Source organism: Propithecus coquereli, unplaced genomic scaffold, assembly GCF_000956105.1.
Source record: "Propithecus coquereli isolate 6110/MARCELLA unplaced genomic scaffold, Pcoq_1.0 Scaffold137, whole genome shotgun sequence".
NCBI lineage: Eukaryota > Metazoa > Chordata > Mammalia > Primates > Indriidae > Propithecus > Propithecus coquereli.
Genome location: NW_012137969.1, coordinates 816,328 through 830,735, shown reverse-complemented (window position 1 = coordinate 830,735; position 14,408 = coordinate 816,328). Strand labels below are relative to the sequence as shown.

Genomic DNA, 14,408 nt, shown 5'->3' with positions numbered 1-14,408 from the left:
GTAACCTAAACATTTGTACCCCTGTAATATGCTGAAATAAAAAAGAAAAAAATAAAATAACAAAATCATATAAGATTACTTGGGAGGTGAGTGAAAACAGGGAAGGGGCTGTCAATGTAGAGGCCATTTGCAATATTCATACTAATGGTTTCCATAGAGTGACGATGATAAAAAGCCAACTAAATTGAGCTCTGGTGAGAAAGGAAGCAGAAAAAGTGGAAATATTAAGTAGGAAATAAAAAACTGTTTCAAGGAGTTTTTCTGTAAAACTCTTTAGGCTTTTCAGGAATGAGGGGAGGATTCTTTCTAAGATGACAGCTATAAAAGTATGTCTATCTGTAGGCTGATAGTATTGATCAAGTAGAGTGGGAAAATTAATGATGCAGAGGAGAGGAGGAGTAATTTCAAGAGCAAGATCCTTAGGATCTTATGCACAAGTGAAGAGGATGCCATAGATAAGAGATCTCTGCAGATCAGATGGTTATGATTACAATGTTAGACCTTCTCCATGTTGTTAACCCAAATAATTTTGTCACCAGTGGATAAATACCACTATTGCTTGTGCTTGGCTTGTTCTGTGGACGACTGGGGAGTAGGTGGACATAGTCAATAGTCTCCAAATAGATTTCTTCAGTGCTCCCACTGATTCTGTCATCTTCCCAGCCTCGCTGTGATAAAATTCTTTTCTGCTTAGATCATTCAGAGTCCATTTCTCTTGCTTGAAACTAACACCCACAAATAACATAGAATCTCAGATAACCCTATTTTTCCCATTAAACATATGAGATTACTGAGGCTGAGAGAAGTTAAGTAACTTACCACATATTACACTGTTAGCAAGTGAGACTCTGGTCTCATCCAAATGATTCTGATTCTGAATCACGAGGCTAGACACCCTCAGAAAACACAAAGGTGAAATAATGAAAGTGAAGATTCCTACCTGATATGGCAGGACCAATGTAGACCAAAGAAAGGCACAATATACGTATTAAAAAAGTTAGGTTTCACAGGGGCGGATTCCAAACACCTAGCTTAGCACATGAGTCACATTAGGCACTCAATAAATATTACTTAAATATAACATATATTATAAGAATTATGTATATGTATTATCATGGTGTATATATACAAAATGTATTATTCCTTCCTTCTTCTGAATTCTTACACATTGTGATAGAAGGAACTCTAAGGGTCTAATGAATATAACATTTATATCATCTTTCCTTCCTTTCAAACAGCTTTTAATCACCCTTAATTTCCCATGCTTCCAATATGAAGCAATACACTCCAATTTTATACTCTATAAATACCCTTTGGTGGCATGTTTTATGTATGTTTTTGTTAATGAAGATAATAATGGGAAAAGGACTTTATATCTTTATCTTGCTATCTTTCTTCAGAGTGTCACTGGCCTTTATGTGTCTTCTTTTAAAGGGATTATTGTTAAGTTTTTGCCTAAATCTCTAAAGATCTCAGAACATAGTCCATGGTGCTTGGTTGACTGACACCAAGTTAAAATAGTAGAATTTGTGTAAACCACAACATTCTTGCAGCAGTCAAAGAGCATCAGGGATCTAGATCCCTGAAAAATCTTAGAGGCATACCCAGATCAATTTAAGGACCTTTTCCCATTCCACTCCAAACCCGGGCAACTCTAATACAGTCATTGCGTGATAATATCTCTTCTCAACACTCTCTTCAGAGCCTTAGCTACATCTTTATTCCGAAGAGTATAAATCAGAGGATTCAGTGTGGGAGTAATGATGCTGTATAACACAGAACCAACTTTGTCTTGCAGCAGAGTGCGCTGAGACCTGGGCCTCATATATGAGAAGATGCCCGTGCCAAACCAGAGGGAAACAACAATGAGGTGAGAGCTACAAGTGGCAAAGGCATTTTTCTTACTCCCAGCTGAACACATATGAATGACACTGTGGAGGATGAAGGCATAGGAGGTAGAAACCAGTATGATAGGGAGGAGGAGAAGGAGGATACCACTGATATACACTGTGGTCTCATAAACAGAGATGTCACCACATACCAATTTCACAACAGCTGGGAACTCACAGTAGAAGTGGTGGATTTTCCGGGCCCCACAGAAAGGGAAGCGCATCAAGGTCACTGTGTGAATGAGGGAGTTCATGGATGCCCCTAACCACGACATAGCAGCCATCATCAGTCCCACCTTTCTGTTCATGAGCACAGTATAACGCAGTGGCTGGCAGATGGCGACATAGCGGTCATAGGACATGAGAGCCAGGAGAAGACACTCCGCACCACCCAGGGACAAGTAGAGGAAGTGCTGGGCAGCACAGCCCACAAAGGAGATGGACTTCTTGCCCGAGAGGTAGTTGGTAGCCATCTTGGGGATGGTTGTGGAGACGTGCATCAGGTCCATGAGGGAGAGCTGGCTGAGCAGGAAGTACATCGGTGTGTGAAGCCTGGGATCAGTGCAGATGAGGAGAATGGTGAGAGTGTTGCCACTGACTGCAACAAGGAAAACCACCATGGTCAAGGAGAAAAGGAAAAGGTGGGTGAGAGAGTCATCAAAGAGCCCCTCAAGGAAGAAGTCAGCCAGATCAGTCTGATTCCTCTGCCACATGTCCCCTTTCTCAGTCCCTGGGGAAACAGAGAGAGGAGATGAAGGGTGATTCCAGAAATGCTGGGGTCCAGAATGTCTGAGAAAAAGCACTTTGGATTGGAGGAAGAATTCATGAAAAGAGTATTTTTTTCCATTTCGAATTATGCAACAGCTATAATGATTGAAATGACATTTTTTTTGAAAAAGAGGAAACTTAAAATCTGTCTTCACAAGCATGATCACTCTGCAATTCCAGAATTCTATACTCTATTAAAAGTGACAAACTTCTAGACTCATCTTATTAAGGAAAAACACGCATGTGTGTGCATGCGCACAGGGGCATGTATATGTTTATATATATTCACACACACACACACACACACAGAAACACACACACACATAGGTTTGGGAGGGTTTGCGGGCAGTTTCAGGGGTGTTGGGGTTTTACTGGGGGGGTGTTGCTTATTTTCTCAGTGAGGGTGTAACCAAAGAATCTGAACAGCTTCTACGTATACATACACATGTAATAAATTTTGTTAGGAACTTTGGCCTTACACAGTTGTGGAAACTGATGAGGCAGTCTGTGTAAGGCTGTCTCACTTTTGTGTGTGATGCTGGAACTTGAATTCCAAGGGGCAAGTGGTCAAGAAGCAAAGCTGGATGTAAAGAGGGGCCAATAAAGGGCAGGCTGGAACCCACAAGCATGAGCTGTAACCCCCAAGGGGAGACTGAAATCCATGTCAGTTCTTGTTGCCTCTGCAACTGGTGGTGTGGGTATCTTGCGGGAGCTGGGGCTCCTCTTAATGGCGCTGAATGCACACATCTGGACCGGAGGTCAGAGGAGCTAAAGAAGGACCCAGGGGCCCATAAAGCAGCTGCAAGCCCTGCTGCTGCTTCACACCACTGAGGTGAGTTAGCAGATCAGTAACAACTGTGTAAAAGGCAAAACAGCTGCTTTCCTTCTGCCCTTTAAATCTCTCAAGAATCTCTTCTTGGCCACCTTAACTAGAAACACACGAAAATAAGAATTCTGGGAAAAGTAGTTCATCCTATCCAAGCCACCATCTTCTGTCAATTTGGCACACATACACATCTCCTTAAGTTACACTTAATCTCTAAATAAACAGAACAAATTCATCCTTCTAACATGATCCAACCACTTGCACACAATGAAACACATGCTAACTTTTTCCTCAGAAGAAAATACAAAGGTAGATTTGGGGATTTTTTCTTTGTTTGTTTGCCTTTGGATGATGTTCGTTCTTCCCCTGAGTCATATGTCCCATTTTATATTTTGTAACTTAAAACAAAAATATTTGATTCATGTATACATAAAATATTCCTATAAAAGCAAAGAAAAAGTAATCATTACTATTATCTATAGAATAGATCATCCTACACAAGTGCCAACCCATTCCTTGGATGTCAGCCCCCTTTTCCCCAGTCACTCCTGTCATTGGCCAATGGACCCATGTACAAAGCAGCCATGGAAGCATGGATAAAGATTTTGAATGGCTTCAGTAACATGAAACACCCACCAAGGCCAATCTGGCTACAGCTGCTGCTGAGTGCCCAACGTGCCAATAGCTGAGACCAACACTGAATCCCCAAGATGGCACCCTTCCTGGGCTGATCAGCCAACTACTTGGTGGCATATTGATTACATTGGACCACTTTCAACCAGGAAGGGACAGTGTTTTGTTCTTACTGTAATAGACACTTACTCTTGATATAGATTTACCTTCCAGACCTGCAGTGCTGCTGCCAAAACTACCATCTGTGGATTCATGAAATGCTTTATTCACCATAATGGTATCCATGCAGCAATGCTTCTGACCGATGAATCATTTCACAGCAAACAAAGTGTGGAAATGGGCCCCTGATCATGGAATTCACTGGTCTTACCTTAGGTCTTCTATCATCCTGCAACTGGCATCACAGAACCGTAGAATGGCCTTTTGAAGATCAGCTAGTTGGCAACACTTGTACTATTGAGGCAACATCCTCCAGGATTTGGTGTATGCTCTAAATCTGCATCCAATTTAAGGTGCTGTTTATTCCATAATGAGCATTCACAGGACCACGAATCAAGGGGTAGAAAGCGTGAGTTCTCTCACTATATCCTATATAACTGTGACTCACCAGAAAAATATCCGTGTCCTGTCCCTGCACTTTGAGGTCCTGCACTTTTAGAGATCTTAGTTCCAATGGGAGAAATTCTTCCACCAGGTGTCACAACAGTGATTCCATTTACTTAGGGTGAAGACTACCACCGTGCCATTTTGGGCTCCTCCTAGCACTGACTCAAGACAAAGGTTTGTCTATTGTCTGGTCAGACTGATCCTGACCTGCAAAGGGAAGCTGAGTTACTACTTCACAATGCAGATAAGAAGGAGACACCTGGAGTCAGGAGATTTTCTAGGGTGCCTGTTTGTACTCCCATGTCCAGGGATGTAAGTAAATAGAAAACAACCCAATTCATAGAGGACTGTTAGTGGCCCGGGTCCTTCAGAAATGAAGGTTTAGGTCACCCCACCAGACAAGGAACTGTGACCAACTATAGACGAAGGGAATATGGAATGGGTAATGAAAAAAGGTAGTTATAAATACCAGCCGTAAACATGTAAGCAGCTATGAAAACAAAACCTGTAATAGTTATGGGCATTTCTTCCCTATTTTGTATATGTACGTGTGTGTACACACGTACATATACTGATGGTTTTTCCTTCATCTTCTTTGACATTGCCTTATCTAACATAAGAGGTATTAATTATAGTTAACTCATATCTCAGTATTTAAGTTATGGGATGTAATAGGGAGAGTATAAATAAGACAGGAGTAGAATGAATTTTACCCAAGACAAAAGTAGGGATTCTATATCCTTTTATAGGGAAAGGGGTTTTATATCTTCTTCTTCTTCTTGGAATAAGGTTAGCATATTTTTGGTTGTACATGGAATAGTTGTATCAGGTAAAGTATAAGCATAACGTTGGCATTGTCTTTATTTGGAGATGAAGTATGATTTAAAAAGTGACATATATGGTACCAAGGTGACACATAACAAAGCCACCATACTTATGTACCTGAAAACCAACCAGAAATATGCCTCAGATAGACTTGAGAGCCTTCAAATTATGAATCAGCCTGATAAAACTGGATTGTAACATTGAATCAGTCAAACTTCCCAATCTGCCCTGTATTCAGTTCTCACATGAATACTGATCAGAATGAGAGCTTGATCTTCATGGTGAAGCATGACTCAAAAAAATTGATCCTCCAAATATACACCCTATCCTTCTTGATGATTTTCCTATTAGACATCTCATTAGACGTTCATGCATTGCAGATTACCTACTAACTTTTTACAGCAAAGAACTCTGATTGAATGCACTCTTTAAAGTATAATTCCATTAGTAAGAAAGAGGTCACATCTGTTATCTTTTTTCCCTACTAATGCAGCCTATGGTCTCATCTTTCTGGCTCTCACCTCACACTGGTATTTCATACTCAGCTTCTTATCAACTAAAAGCCAAACTTCCCCCACTCCAACCCAATCAAGACATTCACACACTTCCCTTTTATCAAGTATCCATATACTTTCTAACTCTTTCTTCATTAGTATCCATCTTTCTCTTAATCTCTGTAGTGTACATTTTTCACCATCTGACCCATGTCTCTCTTCCAACCTCAGCAAGTTTCCTAATAATTTCCCATTCTGATTTGTGACCCTCACGTGGCTTTTTTTCTCTGCCTTCTCAGGAAGCTTTCTTCATGGACTGACCAAATATCACCCTCTGACTGAAGGGATAAGCTGACAATACCCTAGTTTCTAATAAAGTTTCCTAGATATCTCAAGCCCCATCATTATCTTACCTGGAATTCATCTGCAGAGACTTGTGGGTGGACAAGTATAGATGTGAAATGGAGAAGGCAAGATAGGTCCACACTGACCCACAGCTTGGCTAGCGATGACCAAAACAAGCCTTTGCTGAGGTCCTCATTAGTCTTCCTTTCCTAAGCCTGGAAATCTCCATTTACTGGTGAAATGGCATGGAAGGTATTGCCCTGACACAATCATCCTTGCTCGCACTAATTACCCCAGTGAAAGAGCATCACCAGGAAAAACAGGACATGTGCATGTTCAGATTTTCACCTCCATCAGCACATACCATGAAGGATTAAGTACCTGAACTTCTTTAGCCTCTATTAATTAGGCCTTGGAATCATGCATATGCTTCCGCTGTCTCTAAATATATATTTGAGCCAAACCGCCATCCCAATATGAAAGGTTGGCCAAAAAAATTTCCATTAATGTTACTTTATTAAGAAGGTAAATTTAATACAAGTTTAATCATCAGTATGTTCAGATGCAAAGGAAAATCTCTTTTGGGTTTTCTGTTGTTTTGGATCACTCAAGGTACTCTCTTCTTAGCTTTATAGCTCCTTCCCTACTTCATAAGATATAAATTTGGCTTGTGTAGTCATAAGACCTGCAGAGTCTTCCTGACTATATAAATGTTTCATCAACAGTAATCACAGTGGCTAGAATGAGAACAGACTTCGTCTGATGTGAGCCAATCATGGAAAAGGAGCACCATCTTCGAGAGAGAAAACATCCTCTAATCTAGAGGACCTATGATGTCAGCTGAGGCGAATTGAGGACACTAAATAGATGGCATCAGGGATTCCGACCCAGAGGACACATCTTGGATCCTTTCTGGAGACCATTACTCAAGACACCAATTAGATTGTGCTGTGTTCATTGACATAAGCATCCCCAAAGGGCTTTACTTGAAGTTTGTAGGGGTCAGAAGAATGAGATTTTGCGGGAATGTGCCTGTAAGGATAACATGGGAATATTTTCTCCAGGGACCAACTAACTGTAGAGACAAACAATCCCTACAGTCTCTCGATTGTTTTTCATTTTAGAACCCGGCTCTCTCTAGCCCCTTTCCACCTAACCAGTTTGAGAAGATAGTCTGAGAAATACTCAGTCTCTCTTGCCCACAGGACGCTTTTGAGGGTTTTCCATGTGCCATGTCATAGAAAAGAAGTCAAGGGCCGGGCGCAGTGGCTCACGCCTGTAATCCTAGCACTCTGGGAGGCCGAGGCGGGCGGATTGTTTGAGCTCAGGAGTTCGAAACCAGCCTGAGCAAGAGCGAGACCCCGTCTCTACTAAAAATAGAAAGAAATTAATCGGACAACTAAAAATATATAAAGAAAAAATTAGCCAGGCATGGTGGCGCATGCCTGTAGTCCCAGTTACTCGGGAGGCTGAGGCAGTAGGATCGCTTGAGCCCAGGAGTTTGAGGTTGCTGTGAGCTAGGCCAACACCATGGCATTCTAGCCCGGGCAAAAGAGTGAGACTCTGTCTCAAAAAAAAAAAAAAAAAAAAAAAAAAGTGAAAAAGAGGCAGGCAATTCCTACCCTAGCCATTGGTCATACTCCAGTTTTATAGACTACATTACCATAACATGTCAAGAGATTTCAGATACAGAAGGAATAGAAGAGGATCGCATATCCCTATCTCTCCTCCTTATTTACTCCCAACTCATTCTCATATCCTTCCTCTCCATTACAAGGATATGTTGGGCTATTCTGTGTCTCCATCTCCACTTAGATCCTAAAATGTCTTGCTTCTCTGAGCTTATCTTGGCTTAATATTGTTTTTTTGCGTTTTTGGTTTTGTTGTGGTTTTTTTGTTTTATTGTTGTTGTTGCTGTTTTTGTTTTGTTTTGTTTTGTTTTTGCTATTGAGTTGTAGGAGTTTCTTACACATTTTGGATATTAGCCCTTTATCAGATAGGGTCTGCAAATAATTTCTCCCATTTCCATATTTTGTTTTTTCATTTTGTTCCATCTTTGCTGATCATAAGCTTTTCAATTTAATGTAATACCACTTGCCTATTTTTCTTCTGCTGCCTGCTTTTGATGTTACACCAAAAAAATCACAGCAAAATTCAATATTGTGAAGCTTGTGCCCTATTTTCTTCTAGGAATTTTATGATTTCAGGTCTTACATTTAAGTCATTAATTCATTTTGAGCTGATTTTGGTGTATACTTTAAGATAAGGATGCACTTTCATTTTCTTGCATATAGATATCTAGTTTTCCCACCGGCATTTATTGACAAGATTATCCTTTCCCTATTATATACTTTTGGCACCCTTGTCAAAGATAAGTTGACCACATACACCTGGGTTTATTTCTGGGCTGCCTATTCTGTTCCATTGGTCTCTGTGTCTGTTTTTGTGCTAGTATCATACTGTTTGGACTATTGTAGCTGTGGATTATGTTTTGAAATCAGGAAGCATAATGGCTGCAGCTGTGTTCTTCTTGTCCAAAATTGGTTTGGCTATTTGGGGTCTTTTGTGGTTCCAATGAATTTGTGGATTTTTTTTTTTCTATTCCTGTAGAAAATGACATCAGGATTTTGATAGGGAGTGTGTTCAATCTGTAGGTGGCTTTGGGTAATATGAACATTTTTAACAATATTATTCTTCCAATTCATGAACATGGAATGTCTTTCCATTCGTATTTGTTTTAATTTCTTTCATCAGTGTTTTATAGTTACGAGTATACAAGTTTTTCATATCCTTAGTTTAGTTTATTCCTAGGTATTTTATTCTTGTGGATATAATTGTAAGTGGATATAATTGTAAATGAGATTGTTTTCTTAATTTTTTTGAATAGTTGGTTGTTAGTGTGTAGAAATGCAATTGATTTTTCTATGTTGATTTTATATCCTGCAATTTTGCTAAATGTGCTTATTAGTTCAAAGAGGGTTGTTTTTTGGTGTACTCTTTAGGGTTTTCTATATATAAGATCATATTATTTTCAAGGAGATGTAATTCTACTTCTTTCTTTCCGATTTGGAGATCTTTTATTTCTTCTTTGACTCAATGGTTATTCAAGAGTTTAATTTCCATGTATTGATCAGTTTTCCCATTTTCTTTTGTTATTGATTTCTATTTTGATTTTACTCTGGTTTCCCATTTTCCTTTTGTTATTGATTTCTATTTTGATTTTACTGTGGCAGAAATGATACTTGAATGATTTCAATCTTCCGAAGTTTGTTAAGACTTGTTTTGTGACTACCATGTGATCTATCTTGGAGAATGTTCCATGTGTACCTGAAAGAACTTGTATTCTGCTGTTTGAGAGTGAAGTGTTCTGTATATATCTTTTAAGTCCATTTGGTCTATTGTGTTAAAGTCTGCTATTTCATTATTGATTTTCTGTCTGGATGATCTATTCATATGCAAAGAGGGGTATTGAAGTCTCCTAAATTATTGCATTCCTGTTAATTTCTCCCTTCAGTTCTATCAATGTTTGCTTCATATATTTAGGTGCTTTGATTTGGGGTACATATATATTTAAAATTACTATATTTTACTATTCAATTGGACTTTTGAAATTACATAATGACCTTTTTTGTATTATGTGACACTTTTTGACTTAAAGTCTATTTTGTCATACATAAGTATGACATATGTCATACGTAAGTATAGCCACTTCTGCTCTCTTTTGGATATCATTTGCATGGAATATCTTTTACCATCCCTTCACTTTCAGCCTGTGTGTCCTTAAATCTAAATTGAGACTCTTGCAGACAGCATTCAATTGGATCTTATTTTCTTTAATCCATATGGCTACTCTGTCTTTTGATTGGTGAGTTTAATCCACTTACATTTAAAGTAATTATTGATAGATAAGGACTTACTGTTTACATTTTGTTAACTGTTTTCAGTCCATTTTGCAGTTGTTTTGTTCTTCTCTTGCTGTTTTCCTTTGTGTTTTGATTATTTTTTTGGTCATGTTATACATCAATTATATTCTCTTTATCGTTTTTGTATCTACTATAGGTTTTTGCTTTGTAGTTACCATAAAGTTTGAATAAAACTTCTATAGTTATGAGTCTATTTTAAGCTGATAACAACTTAACTTCAATCATATGCAATTATACTACAGTCTTACTTCCCCCCAACACACACACTTTATCTTGCTGATGTCACAATTTACTTTCTATACTGTATATCCATTAACAAATTTTTATGGTTACAGTTATTCTTAATACTTTTGTCGTTTAACTTTTATACTAAGGTGAAAATGATGTATCCATCACCATTATTGCCCTACATTATTCTGTATTTGTCTGTATCTTTACTTTTACCCATGAGATTTATATTTTCATATGTTTTTGTGCTGCTGTTTAGTGTTCTTTCATTTGAACTTGAATATATATATAAGTCATTATGTTAATTTCAGACAAACTACACTTTAGACCTGGGAAACTACCCGGAATAAAGAGGCATATTATATAATGATAAAGGGATCATCTCTCCAAGGAGACATCACAATCCTAAATGTGTGGATGGCAAACAAGCACATGAAAAGATGCTCAATATTATTTGTCATTAGAGAAATGCAATTGAAACAACAATGAGATACCATTACATACCTATTAGGATGGCAGAAAAAAAAACTCTGAAAATACCAAATTCTGGTGCAAAAATGAAGTAACAGGAACTGTCATTCATTGCTGCTGAGAACACAAAATGGTACAACCACTTTGGAAGATGGTTTGGCAATTACCTATAAGGTTAAACAGATTTACTAAACACAGTACTGTGTATTCACCCAAGTGAACTGAAACTATGAGATTTACTGAAAACTTGTGGTCACAAAGAAAAAACACCTTTACACAAATGTTTATGGCCACTGTATTCATAATTTCCTGAAACTGGAAGTAACCTAAATAGCGTTCCACAGATGAATGGATTAGACAAACATAGATTCATACAATGGAATACCATTTACCCATAGAAAGGAGTGAGCTACTATACTAATTCACACAACAACATGGATGAATCTTAAATGCATTTTTCTAAGTGAAAGAAGCCAGACACAACAGATCATATTGCATGATGCCCCATTAAAGGACATTCTGGAAAAGCTAAAACTGTAGGGATGGAAGTGTCCAGGGTTGGAAGGGCAGGTAGATGACTGACTACAAAGGGGACGCACAGGGTAATGTTGGAATAATGAAACTATACTATGTGTTACCGGAGTGATAAATATGTAACTGTATGTATTTTTCTAAACCCACAGAACTATACATCACAAAGAGTGAACTTTAACATATAGAAAATTTTAAAAATTAATCACTATGTTGGAAGATTTCCAGGATGAAATGCAAACCATAAGAAAGAATCTAACTATATTATAAATATATTACATAACCTCACTGAAGATGAGGGAGCAGTAGAGAAAGAAGCTAAACAAAGTAACTTCAGAAAACAGAGTTTTGGCAGGGCACGGTGGCTCACACCTGTAATCCTAGCTCTCTGGGAGGCCGAGGCAGGCAGATTGTTTGAGCTCAGGAGTTCGAAACCAGCCTGAGCAAGAGCGAGACCCCGTCTCTACTAAAATTAGAAAGAAATTAATTGGACAACTAAAAATATATAGAAAAAATTAGCTGGGCATGGTGGCGAATGCCTGTAGTCCCAGCTACTTGGGAGGCTGAGGCAGTAGGATCGTTTGAGCCCAGGAGTTTGATGTTGCTGTGAGCTAGGATGACGCTACGGCACTCTAGCCCAGGCAACACAGTGAGACTCTGTCTCAAAAAAAAAAATAGTGTTTTGATTGAAAAACATAATGTAAAAACAAAAGAAATTGTACATAAACACCGTACTGTAGTTGGTAAATTTCTCACTGGGAAACAGGTTAACAATTCTGACTCTGCTTTACATGTATGTTGGGGTTATAAATAAGTGGATGGTGAGTGGTGATAGCCAAGTTTCTCATGACAAGAGAAGAAAATTGCAGACAAGAAAGGAGAAGGCTGCAATGAATATTGTGAAACTGGATTAGAGTTGGAGACATCAGTATCAATTCATGCTTAGCTGAATACAAATATAGATGAATACAGAAATTATTATAAAAATGTGTGTATATATGGGTTCTTTGTGTATACATGTATCTATCCTACCTTTGTCCACTGACTCTGGGAGAAGTGATACCCAGTAGCAATGAGCACACTCAGTGCCCAAATCTTGGTTTCTAAATACCATTCTGCAATGAAAGAAAATAGGGCTTTTAGGAGAAATGGTAGGTTCTAGCACTAGAAAAATGAAAATACGTGATGAGCCTGGGGCATCCTTTAGTACCAGAAAGGAAGGAGGTGCTCAGGAACATAAGTATGGAAATAAGTTAAAATAACAAAAGAGACAATCTGAGAGTTTCTAATGGCCAAAGCTGGAACAATTTGAGTAACAAAATAATGTAGCATTCATTGGATACAACCCAAAGGATAAATTTCCATGAGCCCATTTTGATATAAAAGATTCAATAACAGATGGTAGAGAAGTGATCCACACACAAACATTCCAAAATATTTATATAGATACTCCCCTGTCCCCAGGGTTTATGTTTACTTCTCATCCCTCCCTCCCCAGCCCCTAAGTGTGAGTTAGACTTAGTGACTGGCTTTATTTTATTGTTTCTTTCAGAATTTTATGGGGGTATATCTATGGGGTTACACATGTTTCATTTACCAAATTTGCTTTTGTACAGTTTGAGTCAAAGTTATAAGTGTGCCCTTCAGCCAGTTGGTGTGCATTGTATCCAATAGGTGTGAATTTATTTATTTTTTTCCTCCCCCTCCCACCTACTTAATTTCCCTTGAGTTTTACTTCCATATGTGCACATAAGTGTTCATACATTAGGTCCAATTTTGTGTTGAGTACATGTGGTGTTTGTTTTTCCATTCTTGTGATACTTCATTAAGAAGAATGGCCTCCAATTCCATCCAGGTTATTACAAAAGATACTAGATCAGCATTTTGTTTTATGGCTGAGTATTGCTCCATGGTATACATATACCACATTTTATTAATCTCCTCATGTATTGATAGGCATTTGGGTTGATTCCACATCTTTGTGATTGTGAACTATGCTGCTATAAACATTTGAGTGCAAGTGTCTTTTTTATAAAATATCTTTTTTCCCTTTGGATAAACACCTAGTAGTGGGATAGCTGGATCAAATGGTAGGTCTACCTTTAGTTCTTTGAGGTATCTTCATACTATTAATACTTTCCATAAAGGTTGTACTAGTTTGCAGTCCCACCAACTGTGTGTAAGTGTATCTTTCTCTCCGCATGCTCACATGCATCTGTTGTTTTGGGACTTTTTGATAAAAGGCATTTTCACTGGATTTAAGTAATATCTCATTGTGATTTCGATTTTCATTTCCTTGACGATTAGAGACAATGAGCATTTTTCTCATTTGTTTCTTGGCCATTAGTCTGTCTTCCTTTAAAAAGTTTCTGTTCATGTCATTTGCCCACTTTATAATGTTGTTTTTTGATTTTTTCTTGCTGATTTGCTAGAGTTCTTTGTAGATTCTTGTTGTCGACCCTTTATCAAATATTTCCTCCCATTCTGTAGGTTGTCTATTTGCTCTATTGATTGTGTCCTTGGCTGTGCGGAAGCTATTTAATTTGATCAGGTCCCACTTACTTATTTTTGTTGTTGCTCTGATTGCTTTTGGGATCTTTTTCACAAATTCATTGCCTAGGCTGATATTTAGAAGAGCTTTTCCAACATTTTCTTCCAGAATATTTATAGTTTCATGCCTTAGGTTTAAGTCTGTTGTCCATTGTGAATTAATTTTTGTGAGAGATGAGAGGTGTAGATGCTGTTTCAGCCTTCTACTGTGGCTATCCAATTTTCCCAGCACTATCTATGGAATAGGCATTCTTTATCCCAGTGTATGTTTTTGTCTGCTTTGTCAAAGATCAGATGGCAATATGAAGATCGATTCATA

General features: G+C 38.2%; 1 protein-coding gene across 1 annotated transcript; it reads right to left on the bottom strand.

The window, feature by feature from the left end:
• Positions 1 to 1,663: 1,663 nt before the first annotated feature.
• LOC105805981 (olfactory receptor 2AE1) lies at positions 1,664 to 2,602 on the bottom strand. Its single transcript, XM_012638973.1, has one exon. The coding sequence runs from the start codon at positions 2,600 to 2,602 to the stop codon at positions 1,664 to 1,666; it is 939 nt and encodes a 312-aa protein (XP_012494427.1).
• Between the last annotated feature and the right edge of the window lie 11,806 nt (positions 2,603 to 14,408).

Excerpts from the sequence above, each read along its gene's own strand:
- LOC105805981 (XM_012638973.1), bottom strand. The coding sequence starts at position 2,602 with ATGTGGCAGAGGAATCAGACTGATCTGGCTGACTTCTTCCTTGAGGGG.